The sequence below is a fragment of the Ammospiza caudacuta genome, chromosome 30, assembly GCF_027887145.1.
Source record: "Ammospiza caudacuta isolate bAmmCau1 chromosome 30, bAmmCau1.pri, whole genome shotgun sequence".
NCBI lineage: Eukaryota > Metazoa > Chordata > Aves > Passeriformes > Passerellidae > Ammospiza > Ammospiza caudacuta.
In genome coordinates, this window is record NC_080622.1 from 2,366,507 (window position 1) to 2,386,076 (window position 19,570).

Genomic DNA, 19,570 nt, shown 5'->3' on the forward strand with positions numbered 1-19,570 from the left:
GACAGAGAGTCCGAGCCAGCTGACTGTGATTGGCCATTAATTAGAAACAACCACATGAGACCAATCACAGATGCACCTGTTGCATTCCACAGCAGCAGATAATCATTGTTTACATTTTGTTCCTGAGGCCTCCCAGCTTCTCAGGAGGAAAACTCCTAAGGAAAGGATTTTTCATAAAAGTTGTCTGCGACAGGGCAGTCACAGCTTCTCTGGGCAACCTGTCCCAGGGCCTCACCAGCCTCAGAGGGAAAAATTTCTTCCCAATATCCCACCTAACCCTGCTCCTGGCATTAGGAAGCCAATAAGTGCCTTGTCCTGGCACTCTAGGCACTTGTCCAAAGTCTCTCTCCAGACTTTTGGAGCCCCTTTAGGCCCTGGAAGGGGCTCTGAGGTCTCCCCAGAGCCTTCTCTAAGCTGAGCACCCCCATTCTCCCAGCCTGTGCCCAGAGCAGAGGAGCTCCAGAGCCCTCAGATCATCTCTGTGGCCTCCCCTGGGCTCACTGCAGCAGCTCCTTGTCCTCCCTGTGCTGGGGAGCCCAGAGCTGGAGGCAGCTCTGCAGGTGGGGTCCCACCTGAGCAGAGCAGAGGGGCAGAATCCCCCCTTTACCTGCTGCCCATGCTGGGGGATCAGCTAGGACAGTGCTGGCTTTCTCTCTAAGATTTCCACAGACAATTCCTTCTGCACTTCCTGGAGCTGTGAGCTGACTCTGAGAGGTGCCAGAGATGTGATCAATCAGACACTTGGATAGAAAGGCCAAGGAAATTGGAATTACAGCAGCAACTCCTGAGCTTTGCCCTGGCAGTGGAGCAGGGGCAGGTCCCTGCTGCACTCCCTCTGTGCCAAGCAGTGCTCTTGAAAATGACTTCCAGACAAAGTTTTCAGGTAAAGGTGTCCTGGGAGCACTCCCCAGCAGTGAATTAGGTGTAGTTTTTGAGCAAGTTGTTCTGTGCCAACTGGCCTCAGCACCTGGCAATGTAAATTAAATGTGTTCAGGAACTCTGAGTTTAGTCACACACTCCTGTCTCTAATTTTATACAAAGCAAGACATTATGGAGGCAATGCAGCATGACACAGTGACAGTTTGATTACCAAAAAGAGAAACGGTGCTTTGATACATGTTTTTTTAAGCTTAGGTTTTTTAAGTCCTAAGCAATTGATAGAAATCTTCTCTGCTGTATTTCAGGCCTGTTCAGGCTCATATCAAGTGCCTAATTCTGCTAAGGGTGTCCATGTTTCAGCAGGGTACAGTTAATTTTGCCTAGTTCTGTTGCCTGTCATTGGCTAACAGCTCAGAGCAGGAGCTTTCTCCCTTTGCTGGTTTTTTGGGAAGATTGCTCCCTTTTCCCCCAGCTTTAGGGTGGGTCAGTTCAGCTCCCTGTGCCAGCCATCTGTGAACAGGACATGAAGATTTACCTTCCCATCACTCTGTCTCTTGTTGTCCTTGCATTTCCACACCATCCCTTGGAATCTTGTATTGATATAAACTTCAGGTGCAGCAGGCTACAGAGGGCTTCTTGGTGGGAGAACAACTTCCAGAAGGGAAGTTAGTTAAAAACTTTGAGCCAGTAGAGGCATAAATGAGGAACCTGAGCACTGATTGGGTCAAACCAGTCTCATTTTCCTTCAGTCAGTTACTGTCCTTCCCCACTCCTCCCTCCAGAAAACCCCATTTTTTGGGGATAAAGTCACATACCCTTTTCCTTTTTCCAGAGATGCAATGCTCCTGTCCTCAAGTGTTCTTCTCCCCAGCCTATGCTTTTTCTCCCTCTTCCTCTCCCATGTCCTTTGGTTGCTTTTCTCTGGTCCTAGCCCTGTATTCCCAGATTGTTTGTTTGCTGTTCACTCAGCTGGGCAGCTGTCAAGTTCACTGGATTTTTGATCTGTTGACAATGATGTGTAAGAGCAGCCAAGAGAGATGCACTTTCCCCCTCTTCTTTCCCAGACTTTGGTCTTTGATCACCTGGGGTAAATGGTCTTCCTGTGTCTAGGTTGAGAAAATGGAGTTTATTTGGTTTTCCTTAGGCTGTAAGACAAGCCTGAATTTAGTTCATTTAACTTCTGACAGTCCACTGCAAGACATTGCACAATTCTGAAAAGTAATTTGAGATGATCAGCTGTGAGAGTCCCAGAAGTGCTGTCCCAGAAGTGCTGTCCCAGAAGTGTTGCTGGGGGTTTTCTTTGTTATTCTTGGTGGCAGGGATGAAACACACACCAGGCAGAGCAGCCATGCCCACACTGCACCACAGACACCTGGCCTGGTTCCCTGGACACTGCTGCGCACATGTGGCACACACATGTCCCAAATCGTGTCCCCCTTGCCCAGATTCCCCCACAGCCTGTCCCAGGGCCAGCAGGGAGTCACCAGTGACCTCCTCCACCCCTCCATCCCAGCCCATCCCCTCTGCTGGCTGCTGTGAACTGACTCCGAGAGGTCTCAGCAATGTGAGCAATCAGACACTTGGATAGAAAGGCCAAGAAAATTGGAATTACGGCAGCAACTCTTGAGCTTTGCCCTGGCACTGGAGCAGTGGCAGCTCTCACACAAGCCATGGCTCCCTCCACCCCTCCATCCCAGGCCAGCCCCTGCCCTGCTTGGGTGTGAGGCACTTGGATCTCCACAGCCCAGTCTGGGCTTCACCCTTTCACTGCAGGAGACTCCTTCATACCCATCCACATTCCAGGATCATGTCTGGAAAGAAGAGGCTCTGCTTATTGGGGCATAGAGGGTACCCTCCATTAATTTTCCTAACATAAAGAAGAGACTCAGCTTTCTCTGCAAAGCACCTTCTTGTGCTGGCTGTCAGAGGTTAATGCATCCAGTCTACACCTTCCCTCTATTTTCCTTCCTTCTGGCACCTTGGCAGCTGGAGGGGATCAGTAACTGTGAGAGGGGAAGACAAAGCCTTGTTGTAGTGAATCATGATTTTTAAAAAGTTAAAGATTTTAGCTGAGGGTTAGAACCAATTCATATTGTTAGTAAAATTAATCCACAAACATCAGAGGTTTATGTCCAAAAAGGAGACAGAGGAGTCCTGTAACTTTAGTCGAATTAAGGGAGAGGCCATGGGGCATTCCCCTGGGGTCTCTCAAATTTTTGGAGGATGCAGCCTCCTTTTTATCCTAATTTCCCTTTTGTCTTTCTCCATTTCTGAGGTACTTGAGAGGTACAGACTCCCCAATACACCTGATACCAGAGATTCCCCTCTAATGTATAACCCTCCCTTTTAATTTTTAATTCTTGTGGAATTTAGGGGGTTTTCTTCCCCATTGTTTCTTTCATCTTTCAATATCTATAAATTTCATTTATCAGCAAACCTAAAGTTTATCTATAAAACCAAATCTCTTTTTTCATTCACCAATCAGTGGAACCCTTCCCATTGTTTCTTTTATGTCCCAGTGCTGGTTTTATCTACCAGCAGACCCACAGCTTGTTTGTAAAGACAAATCCATATTCCTCTGAATATTGAAGTTAAATACACCAACGATAAGTTAATGATTATTAGATGCTTAAGCCAAAGCTAATTGTTATATTATGAGCTCATTTGTAGAAGAAAGTAGAGCAAGTGAACCATTATAGGAACATATTGGAACAATGCCCAGCACCTTATTAATTAATGATGGATTACTGTGTTAATCCATCATTAAGCAGGGGGCTTTGGATTGTGACACAGGGTCACAGAGACCTGAGGAAGACATTCCTGACTTCATCCCTGGGACCACTGACCCAGTTCTAGACCACTGACCCAATTTGGGTTTGTAGGGAGCTGTTTGCCCGTTTCCCTGCAGTCTGGAAGGAACGAGGCATTTGTCCTTACAAACAAACTGTGATAAAACCAGCACTGAGAGATAAAGAAACAGTGGGAAGGATTCTGCTGATTTGTGAATGGAATGAGAGGGATTTGTCTTTACAAACAAACTGTACGTCTGCTGATAAATAAAATTGGATTATGAGAGATGAAAGAAACAATGGGAAGAACTATAAATTCCATAGGAATCCCACTGATTGATACATGGAAAAGACAAAGAGGTAGGGGGAAGGGGGTTAAATTAAAAGGAGGTTTTAGGTATCAGGAGTATTGGGAAGTCTGTACCTCACAAGTACCTCAAGCAACGGGAAAAGAGAGAAAGAAATGTGGCCGGGAAATCAGGGTAAAAAGGAGGCTGTGTCCTCCAAAAATTTGAGAGACTCCATGGAAAATGTACATGACTTCTCCCTTCATTCGAATAAAGTTACAGGACTCCTCTGTCTCCTTTTTGGACATAAACCTCTGCTGTTTGTGGATTAATTTTCCTCACAGGCCTGACCGCTGGGAGCTCACAACCAGCGCATGTGGCGCTGAACCACCGGGACAGGCTTGGGCGGGACCCTCTGCCCGCAGTGTGTTGCTGTGTGCTGGAATCCCGGTCTGCTCTGGTTTTTATGCATTAAAACTGGGTTTATTTCTTTCTTTATTTCCCGGTTTAATTCTTTCTTTCTTTCTTTGGTGGGGGGGCGGGTTAAGGTTGGGTCCCCTCACGCGGTCCCCTGTGAGTTCCCGCCCCGGCCGAGCCGCCCCACAGCGCCCCCTGCAGGCGCGGGGGAATCATCGCACCCGCCCTGCCCGCCGGGAGCCACCCGCGCCCCTGCCGGCCGCGCCCGGAACTGCAGCGCGGGGGAAACGGCTTCGAGGGAAAAAGATGTCAAAAATAGGTTAGAAAGTGATGGAAAATAGTTAATAATTGTAAAGCATGTACTTTTAGTTTGGTTATCATATTGTAAAAGGGGTTCAAAGGGTAGTTATAAGAAATGCAGTACGCATCTTACTGTATTACACCTAAGTAAAGTGCACCGCACCCTAAGGGAAAGGAGCCAGCCTGGACAGAACTGTAATGGCAAATCAAGCGCCTTAAACCTTCATGCACATGAAGGATCCCAACAAAAAACAATCCAAAGGGAGTAAAAACAGGATAAAAAGGGCATCTGACCCAGGGAAGCTGTGCTGCTCCACCTGGAACATCGAGGATATCGCTGTTCAAGAAGACCCAGTGCTGGCACTGTAGCATCCTTGACAGGAACGCTCCTGCTCCGGCCACAAGCCCCTTGCTTTAGGCCTTTTCTTTTTTATAAGAAATGCTGAAATCACTTAGTACAGAAATGGGGTCCCATTTTTTAACAAAAAGACTTTATGGGGTTTTCTAGTTTTGTTTGGTGGTGCTGCCGTTGTTGTTTGTTATAGATACATATTATAATATTGGCTTTTTGCAAACATTAACACAGATTTTATATGCGTGGTGTTGAAATAACTTTGTAATAAAGTTGTAGTTTTTATTTCTGTTGTTAATTAAGCTTAGACATAGTAGTGAAATAGCTGATATAAAGATGCTTGTGTTAAAATGCCTGCTTGGATGGGATAACATCCAAAGAACACAGGATGGGAGCACCTGCTACAGATTTGCCAACTATCAGCACTCACCACCTGAAGACAGTGTGGACCAAGACCCATAACTGAAGATGATGATAAAAAAGGATTAAAACCACAACCCAGGAATAAGCATACTCTAAAAAGGTGGATCAAAGGAGGAATTACGCTGAACAGTTCTTGGAACATTAAATTAGTTTGGGGAAAAAGTTTACTCTGGATAAGGATCTATGAATATGCAACAGGCTGATGTAAGGGATAAGGTATTTAAGGTGTAAGATAACAGAGTGGTCTTGGCTGAGTGCCAAGATGCACCCTAACATCCTTTGCTCCATGGTCCTTGTCTCCTATTGCCCTTTATTAAACTTTTTAAATTTTCAAGGAGAGCGAACGTGGTCTTCACATTGTTGTTTGCCTAGTTACACATATACATATCAGTAAAGAAGTGTATGTATATATCACTTTCCCCATATCTTTGCCTGAAAGCCCTTTGATTTCAGAGTTAAAATAATTTGGAGAGAAGGGGGTCACATTTTCCATTGCAGAGGAGGTTCCTGCCTTCCTGGGTGGACACCTGGCTTTCAAAGCAAGACACAGCTTCATGGCAGTCCCTCAGCTCCTTGATTCCCATTCTCTGGTTGGGGTGAGCTGTTCCTGTGGTCCAGCATTGCAGGATGGGAGGTGTGACAAGGCAGACAACGGGCAGATCTGGAGCTGGAGTGGCTTTTCCTAGATTGGGTGGATTTTTAACTGCTTTGGGTTAGGACTGACAACTGAGGCTGTCAGAAATGCCACTCCCACGGGTCCATTCATGTCTGCAGAAGGGGCTCAGCACCCATCCTGGGGAGGACTGGCCATCCCTGCCCTGGCCAGTGGCAAAGCTGGTGCCATGTCACCCAACCCAGCTTCCTCCCTCCCATCCAACCCACTGCTTTGAGAACTGGGTGCTGACTCTCCACCAGGAGGAAGAGGAGGGACAAACAGGGTGAGACTAGCTATGCAGGGACCCTGGAGTGGGATGCAGGGTTTGGAGAGGGACAGTCTGGGGGAAACATTTTTTTCCCTCTTGGAAACATAATTTTGAGGCCGGATGATTGCATGCTGTAGGCGAAGCTCTGAGTCATTCTGTGAGAAATTTAACTCACCCTCTGCAAACCAGGCACAAAGCTGCTTGGTAAGGGCTTTATTGGGCAAAGCTGGCTCCAGCAGGAGGGGAAGCAAATTCCACCCATTCCCAGGGAACAGAGCTCAGTGTGTCCTGCTCTTGTTCACCATCCAGCAGGAGTCTCCTGGTGCAGAGGGTCTGCAGCTGGTTGTGTGCTCAGCAAAACCTCCGTGTCCAGGCAGGGAGAAGGAGCCCAGCAGGATCTGTCAGCTGTCAGGACTCTTGAGGCAGGGCATGAAGGAAGCTCAAACCCATAGGATCCAGGCACTCCATCTCACTCCCTCAGCCCCAGTGGCGGAGTTTAGCTCTGCTCTCCTTGGAGCGGCTCTCGGGCGTTGGCAGTGCCAGGGAGAGGAGGTTCTCAGGCTCCAGCACAAACATGCCATACAGGTTCCAGAGCAGCATGGCCAGGAGTGGCAGGAAGGTCATGCTGAAGCCAAAGGCACGGAAGGAGCGGCCGATGGCGTAGGACATCCAGAAAATCAACCTGGGGAGAGGCAGAGAGTGCGGGCTGAGAGCCAAGGTGATGCTGTGGGGCTGGCACTCAGTGGTTCTGACAGTGAGGATTTGGGGCTGGCACTCAGTGGTTCTGACCAGTGAGGATTTGGGGCTGGCACTCAGTGCTTCTGACAGTGATGCTGTGGGGCTGGCACTCAGTGGTTCTGACCAGTGAGGATTTGGGGCTGGCACTCAGTGCTTCTGACAGTGAGGATTTGGGGCTGGCACTCAGTGGTTCTGACCAGTGAGGATTTGGGGTGATGCTGTGGGGCTGGCACTCAGTGGTTCTGACCAGTGAGGATTTGGGGTGATGCTGTGGGGCTGGCACTCAGTGGTTCTGACAGTGAGGATTTGGGGCTGGCACTCAGTGGTTCTGACAGTGAGGATTTGGGGCTGGCACTCAGTGGTTCTGACAGTGAGGGTTTGGGGCTGGCACTCAGTTTCTGACCAGAAATGTGAGGATTTCCCTGCTGTAGGAAGAGGAACCCTTCCTGGCTCTGGTGAGCTGGGTGAGGTGCTGCCAGAGTGGGAGTTTGCTCCAAGGGACGGTGCTGGCACTGACAGAGCCTGGGGTGAAGGAGCCATTTACCTGGAGATGGCGAAGAGCCCTGTGAGCAGTGGGATGAGCTTGAGGAGCTCCTGTGGGAGGTAGGTGGCCAGCACGGCCATGTTGAAGAAGTAGAGGATGAAGAGGTGCACGGACTGGGAGACGTAAGTGCGGTGGATCTCCACCTCCCGCTGGAGCTCTCCAAAGGGCTCCAGGGCAGAGGAGCAGAGGCGGGAGATGCCGCTGACAATCATTCCTGAGGGACAGAGAGAGGTGTTTTGTGGAGACAGCCAAAAACTCCACAACTTTGTGAACGCTGTAAAGCCGGTATGTTTATTACAGCACCGGATGCATGTGGAGATTACTCTCCTTAAAAGACATGAGTACCTCTGGGAACTTCAGGTCCCTTTTTATCCCCCTCTCAAATACATATGCATACAATTTCACAATAGGTTCATACATATTCATTTTTACGAATTTCATGTGACATTTGCTGCTAGTTCTTCTTCATCAGAAAGAATTCCTAGGTCAGGTTGACCTGCTCTCACAGCAGTCTCTCTGTCTATCCCCCTCTGTCTCCTCCCCTTTATCTCTGTCCTTCACTGAATCAGTTTCCCTGAGCCTAGGCTTTACAGTCAAGCTACATAGCTATGTTTTCTAACCACAGACTCAAAGATGTACATTTCACCTAAATCAAAATAGATTTCTACTCTGGAGAATTTCTACTCTGTCTCACAGGGGCTCAGGGTGTGCCCAGAGGAGCCACGGTGGACTTTGGGGAGCACCAGGACAGGAGAAAAGCTCCATCTGCTGCTCCTGGTGGGAGTATCAGACCCACAAAGAGCTCAGCCCCAGGGCTCATGAAGCCTAGACCAGGAGCAAAGTGCTCACACCCCAGCCCATGGCTCACCCAGCACGATGGGGAAGGTGGCAAAGGTGGCACAGCGCAGCGTGTAGACCAGGCGGGCGCTGACGGTGGGCAGCAGCGGGGCATCGAAGGGCAGGAAGATGTAGGCTCCATAGATGAGGCAAGGGCAGATGAGCAGGGCCCCTGCCACCGATGCCACAGCCTTGAGGTTATCAGTGCCACAGTCCCTGGCACACGGGCACTGCGAGCCCTCAGCCAGGGGCTTGGCCATGCGCCCCTCAAAGCCCGGTGGGTTCCTGTAGCGTGAGGGGCCGAGGGGGAGGAAGACCTGCTTGTGGTGAAGGCTGCTGGCTCTGTCACTGGGGGGGACACTGGGGGGAACATCCCCCCTGCTCTCCTCCCGGGGCCATGGGGTCGGGTGCTGCTTCTGCTTGAAGGGGCTCTGCTCGATGCACTGCGGGTCAATGGGCACAAAAACGTGGGATGCCATCACGGGCAGCTGGGGAACTTCCTCATCTTCGGCCTCAACTGTGGGGCAGGTGGGAACAGCTTCCTCTGGGTCTTCATGGCCTCCCTCAGGACTCGAGCGCTTCTTTGTCTCCATGAGCTCCGGCTGGCCCCGGGCATTGTGCTGACTCTGGTCCCACGGCAGGGTGGCATCAGGGTCCCCCAGGTGCTCATCTGGGGCTGGTGGCACCTTGTCCAGGGCCACCTTCCCCAGGTCCAGCAGAGCCACCTCCTCAGGGGGCAGGACAGGGTCTGCAGCAGCCATGAGAGTGTTCAGTTCCACACTGCCAGGGATGCAGCTGGGGGCTGGTAACACTGCTGCCTGCACTTGGGGTGTTCAGAGGGGACAAAGTTCCTGTCCTTTCTGCTTTCACCCTGGAGAAAGGAGACAGATCAATTCACATCAGAAATGAGAGGTGTGGGGGCACGTGCACAGCCCCAGTTACAAAGTGGGAGCAAACTGGCACTCCTGGAGCCCCCACCACCCTCCTGTCCTTGCACTAGGAGGGGAAAGCAGTGCCTGGTGTCCCCTGGCAGCGGGGTCGGGTTCTGTCCTGGGAGGGGTGAAGCCTGGAGGTGCAGGTCTGGCTGGGAATTAATTCCCCTGCTGAACAAACACTCTGGGAGTTCTGGCTGGGCACAGCCCACATGATACAGCTGGCTCCTCAGTGGCTCTGTCCTGGGCCAGGACCAGCCAAGCCCTGGGGAGAGGTGACCTGGCTGCTTCCCAAAACCATGGGGACAGCCAGCATGAGCCAGGTTTGCTGCCTCTTGTAGCTGAGAATGATGCGGGGTGGGCAAAAGGGGCTGCTGGGTGCCCTTCCATGGGTGCAGGAGGCACAGGCAGAGCTCCCATGTTGTTGTTACCCTTTAGGAGAACCCTGTCTCTTGCCTCATCCCGAGTGTCCTGCCTGTCAGAGCAAACTTACCTTAGCAGAATTACAATTGAGAAAAACGAAGTAGATTCTCTCTTTCCTCAACAATTTAAAGTTTGTCCAGAAGTTTGACAAGGAGAACACTTGAACAAAACATCTGTTTGAGTGTGCTCAAGTCTGAACTGAAGGGATTTTTTTTCTAGAATTGCTGGAGATAGGGCTAACCGGCCCTAACTAAATAAATACTCTGACAAAAGCTGGCAGCCATATGAATTAGATACTCACAACTCTCGCTGCAGTACATTTCCAGTGGAGGGCTGAGACTTTTTTCCTCAATGAACTGCCAATAATCCATAAGCAGATTTTAAACGATCTATATGGGAAAAGATTGGAGCAAAACCAAAGCACTTTCATCCCTGCACCCTCAGGAGCCCACAGGCGTGGGGAAACTGAGGCACGGAGCTTCCTCCGAGCTCCACACACGGAAGCAGGGCTGAAACAGCTTCTTAGGCCGCCCACACCTCCAGCACCCCATCCCGGACCCCAGCCCCAATCGCAGCCCCCAGCCCCTCCCCGGCTGCAGCACTCACTCAGGCACGGGTGTGGGGCCATGGGGGATTCCAGCTCCATGGATTCCCAGCTCTGCAGGAGACCCTGCGCGATTCCAGCGCTCTCCCGGCCGCCTCTGCACCTCAAACCTGCCCGACCGGCTCGGGTGGGGCGGGCTGAGGGGCGGGAGCTCCACCCGGCCCAGCCCGGCCCGGCCCCGCGGGGATCCGTGGAGGGCGCGGGGCAAGCCCGGGACCCCCGGGCCGTGTCCGGGCCGTTCCGGGTGTGAAAACGCCAATCGCTTGTTTTTAAAATTTTAAAGGTAATAAAATGGTTATAAAAATAGTAATACAATTCGAGTAATAATAAGTTGGATAATTTGAATTAGGACAATATGAGACAATAGAAACAAAGAGTTATGGATGTCCGGGTGCCTTTTTCTGGGCAAAATACGCCTGAAAAAGGACTCACGTTAATAGAGGATTAATCCTTAAGAACAATAGCCTGATGCATATTCATACACTTCATACATGATGCATAAATTCCATTCAAATACAGGATTCTGTCTGGTCATCATCAACTTCTTCCTCTGAATCCTGACAGTGCATTCGAGGCAGGAAGAAGTTCGTTTCTTCTGATAAGAAAGCAATAAATTCTTTTTCTCTGAAAGATTGAGGTGTCCTGTGGCTGCTATCTCACTGCAAGTCCTTTCTTTAAAAAAAGTATCCTACATAGCATCGTTTGTATTTTAACATTTTTTATAACCTAAAACTCTATTTAACACACTACTTAATTAATACAGCATTACTTTCTAGCACAACACATATAATATTCATTTTAATATTTGCAAAAAGCCAATCATAAAATACGCATCTTCACACGGGTGTGCCAAGTTAAAGAGCTCTCTAAACTCTCACACAGTTTAAAAAGGAGACAGGCAAGTCAGCCCTTGTTTATACTGCATGTGCAAGGTGGAGTTTTCCACAAATCAAGCGCACCAAGGGTAACACGAAGTTACATCTTTTAAACGGTAAAATTTACATTAACCCGTCTAATACACATCCCCGGCCACCTAAAGAATATTTATGTAGCGTCACCTAACACAATGCTGGAAATACCAAGTATTTTTATTTTATTGAGTGTGAAAAACGCCAATCACTTGTTTTTTAAAAAATTAAAAGTTAAATAGTAATAAAATGGTTATAAAAATAGTAATACAATTAGAGTAATAAATAATACGAAGTATTTTTATTTTATTGAGCAACTTTTATTACAGAAATTAGAAAAAGTTCCGTGCCGGCATAGTTATGTTTACAAAAGGTGAGAAGGTTCAGCTTGAAGACACCACTGGGGGAGAATCCGACGGGTGCCTGGCGGTCCCCGGGGACCCTCGGCAGAGCGGATCCAGAGCAGGGAGGAATTTCTGCGCCGCTCCCCCGGCTCCCGGCCCCACATCACGGGGAGGGCTCTGCTCGAGCCCTCAACCGGGACAAGGGGACCCCGGCCCGCCCTGGCGCTCAGCCGGGCCGTGAGGCGGCGGCCGCCATGTTGCCAGCACTAAGTGCGGGCGGCTCAGCTCTCGCGAGACGAGCTCGCCCCCACCACCGCCCCGCCCGCCCGGCGCGGCGCCGCCGCCGCCGCGGGAAATCTCGCGAGAGCATCGAGGGCCAGGGGGCAGCCATGGCGGCCGAGCGGGCCCGGGGGCGGCGGCGGCGGCGGCGCGGGCGGTGCTGAGGGGCCGCGGGGCCGGGCCGGGCCCGCCGCGGGCGCCATGAGCCAGGGTGGCGGGGCCGCCGGCGAGAGCGGCGAGCCGGAGGCCAAGGTGCTGCACACCAAGCGGCTGTACCGGTGAGCAGAGGGGCCGGAGGGGATGGAGGGGCCGGGATAGGGGAGGGAGCGGGTGCCGGGCGGCTCCTGATGAGGGTGGGGAGAATCAGTCCTGAGGGGTCGGGGGTTACTCAGGGAACGGGGAAGGATTTGGGGAGGGAGGGTAACAGGGGGTGCACGAGGAGAGCAGAGGGAGAATGGGGCTGGGGGTGACGGGAGGGAATTGGGGCGGGGAGGTTGGGCCAGGCTGGGGAGGACCGGGGTGAAGGAGTTGGTGAGAGACAGGGAGGATAAAGGAAAGGAGATGGGGGAGTTGTCAGTGAGGATGGAAGGAAAGGAAATGGGGGAGTTGTCAGTGAAGGATTCGGGGGACTGGGGAAGGACATGGTGGAATTGAGGTAACAGCAGGGATGGACGGGGTTGGGGGGCTCTGGAGGAACGACAGCATAGGGGATCGGAGGGATGTTCAGAGACGATGGGGAAAGGAGGTGATGGAAATTAGGGAAGATGGAAGTGAAAGTGTGGGGAGACCCAGGGAAAGGATGCAGTGCAAAGGGAGAGGAGAAGGAGGAGGTTTAGGGAAGACCGGGGAAAAGAGTTGTATGAGATCCAGAGAGGATAAGCAATACATGGAGGGGAAAAGGAGTCTGGTGGCTCCAGGGCAGATAAATCAGACCAAGGGACTGTGGGAGATCCAGGCCAGATGGGGGAATGCAGAGATGGGGGGAGGAGATAGGTGGGAGAGGGGGAAGGGGGTCAGGGGTAAGGGGACACCCAGGGTGATGAGTAAGGACATAAGAGGTGGAAAAAGGAGTTCTGTGGGATTCAGGGAGAATGATGGGGGCTGAGTGGAAAGGCGCTGTTGGGATGCAGTAGGATAAGGGTGAGATGTGGGGTCATCCAGGGAGAGCGGGTTTGGAGAGGGTGTCCCTGGCTTTGGCAGTAGGCAGGGATTGTGTGAGAAGTGCTGCAGAAGAGGATGTGATGAGCAGGAGTGTGAGCTGGGGCTCTCTGCTGCTGTGTGGAGGGCAGCACAGCTCCAGCTGCTGCAGATCTTTCCAGTTCAGCACTCCCTGAGACTCTGGTCCCACATTTCCACACCATCCATTGGAAATGGCATCAGAACAGGACCGGGGCACTCCTGCTGGCCCTGGTGAGCTCAGGCCCCCTCTGCTCTGCTCCTGACCTGTTTTGTGAGGGCAGCCCAGAAATGGTTCCCTTCTGGCTCAGGTTCCCTGTCAGTACAGCAGATCCACAGGAGTTCCAGCAGCAGTTCTCAAAGATGAGCAAAGTGATGGAGACAAGAGATGAATTTTACATGGGGGTCCATTTCTTTGTGTCTTGATGACATTGGCTGTGTCCTTGCACCTCGTGGCACCTCACTGCCCTCCTCTAGAGCAGGGCAGGGTTTTGCCTCCCCAGCAGTAACTGCAGGTGTGGGTGGTGTTTGCTTTGTGCTCGGTGCAAGCACATTGCTGCACTTTGGGGGTTCAGTGGGTTGGGTATTGGTGTGAGGTGAGAAGTGGGGCTCAGTGTGATGGAGGTATGGGCTGCATGGTCCTGCTTGGGCTGAGGAGCTCCGTGTGTGCTGCTGCCACGGTGAGACACCTGCAGTGATCTCCAGCACATCAGCAGAGTGTGGGACAGGCCTGCAGAGGATGTTTGTCCTTCTGCCTGCAAACCAGAACGTGTTTTGTTGGAACCATCCTCGTCGTGGTTCCAGACCTGCTCTGCTTTGTTTTCCTGGTGCTGCTCAGCTCATCTGTCAAGCAGAACCTCACGTTCTGCTGCAGAGAACTGCCTGTGGCCAGAGGAGGGATTGTCATCCTTGCAAGGGAGGGGTTGTTTTCTGTTTCAATTTTTGTAGCAGAATAAGGTGTGTGGTTGCTCGAGAGCGTTTTTACAGCAGAAAAGGAACCACCCTCCTCCTGCAGGGACAGCTCTTCTTTAGTGGGGAGGAAGCATTGTGATTTTAGCACAGGATTTATAGTGCCTGCAGTGGCCACAAATTTCCGTCTGTGTAGCTGACAGTTCTCTGAGCAGTTCCCACCTTAACATTCTCCTGTCAGTTCCTCTGTGTCTCAGCCTGAAGTGGGAGTTTCCTGCCCCCCGTTGTGTGCTGAGCGTGGCCTGAGAGCTCCTGACTGTCACACTGAGTGGCGCCTTTGAATCACAGATGCTGGAATGCCACAGCTCTAAACGGCGATCCCATGGGATCAGCCTGTGGGAGCTGAGCTCAGCTCTCCAAGGTCCTTGCCTGTCAGAGTGTCCTTCCAGACCCATTGCTGCTCTTAGGGTAAACTTTGATCTTTTCCAAGTCTTCCTGGATTGACAGTTCCCAGGTTTCACCTTGGGATGTGGCAGCTGCATTATCATGGGTGTGCTTTTACAATGCCTGTTGTGGCATAAGGTGAGCAGGTTTATTTTACAGGTTTCTGGGTAACCATTAGCCCGTGGACTCAGTGCTGCTGGTGCTGTGTGGAGCCTGTTCCAGGCACTGTGGTTTGTGGACTGACACATGCCACAGCACAGCTAAATGACTTGCAGGTCTTTTCTCTTAATAATGTCTTACTCCTCACACACTGTGGCTCTTAGTGGTGTCCTAAGTAAAGCAACAGAGGGGACAAATGTCCCTGCTGTCCTGCTCCATCCCAGACTGTTCATCACATGGAGGAGAAGGGACAGATCAGTGTCTGTATGGCATTGGCCTGTTTCCACCCTGCTTGGCACCATGGGCTGTGTTTGTTTCCTTTAATAGACTGGCATCTGATGTGCCTCCTTTGTGGCTCTGATGTGCTGTCTGACAGCAATGTTTAAACTCAGCAGGTGGAAAAATGGGTCTTGGAACAGGATTTGTGCTCTTAACTGCTGGGGAAAGTTGGGAAAGTTCAACCTGTGGCCTTGGCACAGATGCTAAAGTGCATTTCCAGCAGTGCGTGGTCCATAGCACCTGTGCTGGTGTTTCCCAGCATTTCTGGGGTGAGGCTGGCTCCTGTCCCTTTTGTCCTCACTGAATCCTCTTTCCTCAGCAGCACAGATGTGGGATCCTGGCAGGGCATCCCCAGCTGTCACAGATTCTGCTTTGCTCCTGCCTCCTTCTCTTGCAGCAGCACCAGAGGGGCTGTGTGGATGGGGACAAGGCAACGTTTCAGCCCTTAGGGCTCACAAACCACATCCCAGTGTGTCAGCCTTGCTGCTCTCTGCTCATCAGCTCTCTTTCATTACAAACACTGAAAGAACAGCAGAAATACCAAATGTGTGCATGTCCCCATCCATGGACTGTTGTATAAAATTAGGTTGTATGGCAGATGCCCTCTGGGCCACCTTGAGGGGAAGGTGATATCCTCCTGTCCCTAGAAGGAAACATTTCTGTAGTTGTCATTTGGCAGGGCACTGGGATCATTTCCCACACTGGCTCTCATGGACATGTGCACTTGTTTCAGGCACACACAGCTGAGATTGTTGCTCACAGAATGTTGTTTTACAGCTGCTTTACTGCCTGTGTCAGGAATCACTGATTGTAGTTTATTTGTAGTTCTCTCTGGGAATTAAATGAAGCAGCAATTCCTCTTTCCTCTGGTCACCCTGTGAGAGGAATCCAGTCAGCTCCTGGTGTGTGAAGGGACTTGGAGAGCCACAGGACAGCAGAACCAGGCTGCAGGCAGGAGATGTGCATTGCCTGTGTTTGTGGGGTTCTGTTGTGGGGCAGCTAAACTGGAGGGTTTTTGGATTGTCCCAACCCCAGTATGAGCTTGCAGGGATGCTGCACACTCAGTGCCTGTTACCTGTAAAACAAAATGTATTTTACTTGCTTCTTTCCTTGCTATGAGGGTATGAGGCTGTCAGAGTTTGCAAACACCCTTCAGGCCTTATGAGAAAGAGGGCAGTGAGCAGGAGGGGCTGGATGTCAAGATGTAACAGGATTTTTTGTGTGATTATTACTATCTCCTTGGTTTTCTTCATCATTATTCAGTAAGAAGTTGGTTCAAGTCTATGGTGTTCTCCCAAGGCATTGCATGAGATGTTTCTATTCCCCACACTTCCCTTTTCCTGATTCTGGGCTTACTGGAGACAAGTGAGATTTCTCTACCCTCAGTGAGAAGCTTTCTGTGGCAGGAGATGGGACATTTTCTGTGTGAGCTCTGGAATGTTCTGGGGCTTTTTTCAGGGAAGTTCCTTTGGGTGTAATGAGTTTGTGAGGAGAGATTTGCCTTGCTGGGAATAGGAAACTGTTGGTTACTTTGCAGTAACATCTTTAGTTTTCAAGGAAGATTTTGAGGAGTCACCATGGGTGGGGTGGATCTGAAGCTGAGGGGGAGAACAAGGACCACTGGGGTGGGTTTGGTGACCTTGGCTACAGGCAGAGCAATGGCAGAGGCTGGAGGTGACCCCTTGTGTAGGAAGGGTTGGCTGTTATTGTTATTGTGCTTTATTGAGCTGTCCCTGAGCTATGGATGAGGTTCAGCACTAATGGTGCTGAAAGTCCTGGGTTTGTTTCACTGCAGTGTTCTGAGCTGTGGTGTGATTTGTTCACAGCTACAAACTTCTGAGTGTTTGAGATTTACACACAGTGTGGGATTCTTCCTCCAGGAGGAGGGTCTTGGGCAATGATTGACCAAAGTACTTTTTTGCATGGCTCAGAGGTTTGGAGGGTGCTTGCTCTGTTTTTTGGGGGAGAAAACCTTGGAACAAATTTCCTCTCTCTGTTACCTGTCACTGAGGGAACTTTAGGGTTTCAACCAGTGAATCCCTGTAACAAAGATGAGGAAGTTTTGGCAAATAAGAGACTTGTGTTGCCTTCTTTTGCAGGCAGATTGGTAAGAAAACAGGAGTTGGTGGAGGTTTGAATCTTACACCATTAAAACTTACCCCATCAAAAACAGTAGTTTTTAGAATTTAATCAATTTTTTAACCACAGAGTTTAAGACATTTAAATGAATCTGAATGTAGGTATAGCAGGTTTAATTGTTGAGGTTGCCAGTGAGTCCAGAGACATTTCTGATTTTGCAGCTGTAGAAATAATTGATGTATTTGATCAGACAGGCAGAGGTAAATGGTGATTAAACCACTGTTCTGCAGAAAAATGCCTATAATTCTGTATTCCATAACCTTCTTCAGAGTGCAAAAAGGAGATCAGTGACTGTGATGTGGTGGTACAGGGCAGTGTGCTGACAGTGGGACTAAATGGGGTTCCTTGCAGCCACCTCTGATCTGCAGTGATCCCAGGTGACCTCTCCTGAAACTTTGGTTCTGTGTTCTCTTGCAGGGCAGTGGTTGAGGCCGTGCACAGGCTGGATCTCATCCTTGGCAATAAGGCAGCTTACCAGGATGTGTTCAAGCCAGAGAACATCAGCTTGAGGAACAAGTAAGTTGGGCAGCATGTTTGTGTTTTGTGTTTGGCTGGGGAAAATCCGTGTGAAGCAACACGTGGAGCTGTTGAATCTGCAGTTTTTATGTTTGTTTGGTTTGTAGTGCATCTGTTGACCTGGGATCCTTCCAGGTTTTGCAAGCAGAGGCTGGGTTTTAGACCTGTACTTGAGCAATGCAATCCATGGCTTTCCTGGATATCATTGATACAAATAAATTGTCTTTGTGTTGGCCAATTCTTTCCTTGTAATAAAAACTGTGGGGCAGAAATCTTACACATGTATAAAATCTTTTATCAGGGGTCAGGGTTGCTGAGCAAGGAGGATTATTCTTACTAATTTTTGAAGCTGTCATTACTGCACTTCAGGAAGTCACTGATGGCCAGCTGAGCCCAGAGGGCACTGCTTTAAGCATGTGGCTTTTCCTGGTGCTCTTGTATGGGAGTGATCCAGGCAGATGGCATAGCTCAGCCCTTGTAATGGATTTGGATTTTCCTCTCTGTGCTTCTGTAGTGGCAGCTGTTTGAGGCTGCAGGACCCACTGACAATGCTCTGCTCTCTGTCCAGGCTGAGGGAGCTGTGTGTGAAGCTGATGTTCCTGCATCCAGTGGATTATGGAAGAAAAGCAGAAGAACTGCTCTGGAGAAAGGTTTACTATGAAGTTATCCAGCTCATTAAAACAAATAAAAAGGCAGGTATCTATGGCTCTGGCATGAGAAGGTCTCTGTGCAGTGGAGGCAAAGTTGAAAGCTTCATTTGCTTGGAGAAGCTGTGGTGTGAGCCCGGGGTGGGGATCTGGGCACTGTCACATTCCTGTGGGGCTGCCCTGTGCCTTTGTGTGGCACTGGGCACTTTAGCACTGATGTGCTATTGAGAGTCCTTCCATTGCAGAGGGCATTCCAACAGAATTTGCTTGTTTTTTGTGTTCCCCTCTTCATCAGACAGATCTCTCCAGGTAGAGTGATTGTTTTAAGTGCTTTATCAGTGCTGATTGTTTTTACAGGAGTTGATCACTGGAAGGTCTTCAGTGCTCTGTGATTCCATGAGCTCTCCTGGCTTTCCAGGGGTCTGGGTGCATTTAAGGTGCTCCAACCAGATACTTTGATTTTATTGATTTATTTTTACAAGCATTTCTCCTTGATGTTAACCCTTAGTAAATACTACTAGGGGGAGCACTGTGGAGCAGGAGGAGGTACAAAGAGCTGTGCAAAACCAATGTCTTGCTTCACCCTCAGTTCACCTAAGCCTAAACTGTGCCCAGGGCTGCATTAACGTGTTCCTTTTCCCTCTCCCAGCACATCCACAGCCGCAGCACCCTGGAGTGTGCATACAGGACTCACCTGGTGGCTGGCATAGGATTCTACCAGCACCTCCTGCTCTACATCCAGTCCCACTACCAGCTGGAGCTGCAGTGCTGCATTGACTGGACACACGTGACAGACCCTCTCATAGGTTTGTGCTCAAGGTGTTTGGTTCAGAAATTCACCCCACAGGTGGCTTCCCCTTGCACTAGTCCATCTTTGTTTCAGCATTCAAGGGAAATTTTTTTCCCCCTGATTAGCAAGGTCTCTGTTTAGAACAGACTGTTCTGCTTTCTTTTCCGTGCCACTTTTCTTGTAAATAGTACTAAATTAGGGAAGACAGAGGGGTTTCTAATAGAAAGAAATCAGTGTGAGAAAATTCTTTAGGAAAAGTGTCTGGTGATGGCAGATTTTTATGGAAAACTGAAGAGCATTGCTGGCTGTATAGAATGTTTTTAAAAGATGAGTTAAAGCAGGCAAACAGGGGAATAGGTTCTTGAAATCAACAGATTTCTGTCAGTACATCCTATTCACTAGATGTAAAACTCTTCCTCCTTTTGGTGCCTCTTCTCTCTGTGCTCTCTTCACTGTGTGGCTTCTGAATCTTGGACTGAGAGCACAGGAAGGTGCTGTAGTTCATGTTAGCTGGCCTGTGTGACCTCTGCAG

The 19,570-nt window shown here is 50.1% G+C and overlaps 2 protein-coding genes across 3 annotated transcripts in view; one reads left to right on the forward strand and one right to left on the reverse strand.

The window, feature by feature from the left end:
* Positions 1-6,641: 6,641 nt before the first annotated feature.
* TMEM79 (transmembrane protein 79) lies at positions 6,642-10,540 on the reverse strand. 2 transcript variants are annotated; one of them, XM_058821874.1, is made up of 5 exons: positions 10,451-10,540; positions 10,146-10,233; positions 8,521-9,360; positions 7,653-7,866; positions 6,642-7,052 (listed from the first exon to the last, which is right to left on the reverse strand). In XM_058821874.1, exons 3-5 carry the CDS (start codon positions 9,248-9,250, stop codon positions 6,848-6,850), a joined length of 1,149 nt encoding a protein of 382 aa, XP_058677857.1. In that variant the 5' UTR covers positions 9,251-9,360; positions 10,146-10,233; positions 10,451-10,540; the 3' UTR covers positions 6,642-6,847. The 2 variants fall into 2 exon arrangements, with proteins under 2 accessions (XP_058677857.1, XP_058677858.1); XM_058821875.1 differs by lacking the exon at positions 10,146-10,233 and having other exon boundaries at positions 10,451-10,536.
* A 1,546-nt stretch (positions 10,541-12,086) lies between these two features.
* The window catches only part of SMG5 (SMG5 nonsense mediated mRNA decay factor), a 31,319-nt gene continuing 23,835 nt past the window's right edge, over positions 12,087-19,570 (forward strand). The window contains exons 1-4 of the mRNA XM_058821580.1: positions 12,087-12,257; positions 17,503-17,601; positions 18,170-18,293; positions 18,898-19,054. Of these exons, the coding sequence (XP_058677563.1) occupies positions 12,181-12,257; positions 17,503-17,601; positions 18,170-18,293; positions 18,898-19,054 (457 nt within the window). The 5' untranslated portion in view covers positions 12,087-12,180. The remainder of the gene's footprint in view (positions 12,258-17,502; positions 17,602-18,169; positions 18,294-18,897; positions 19,055-19,570) is intronic.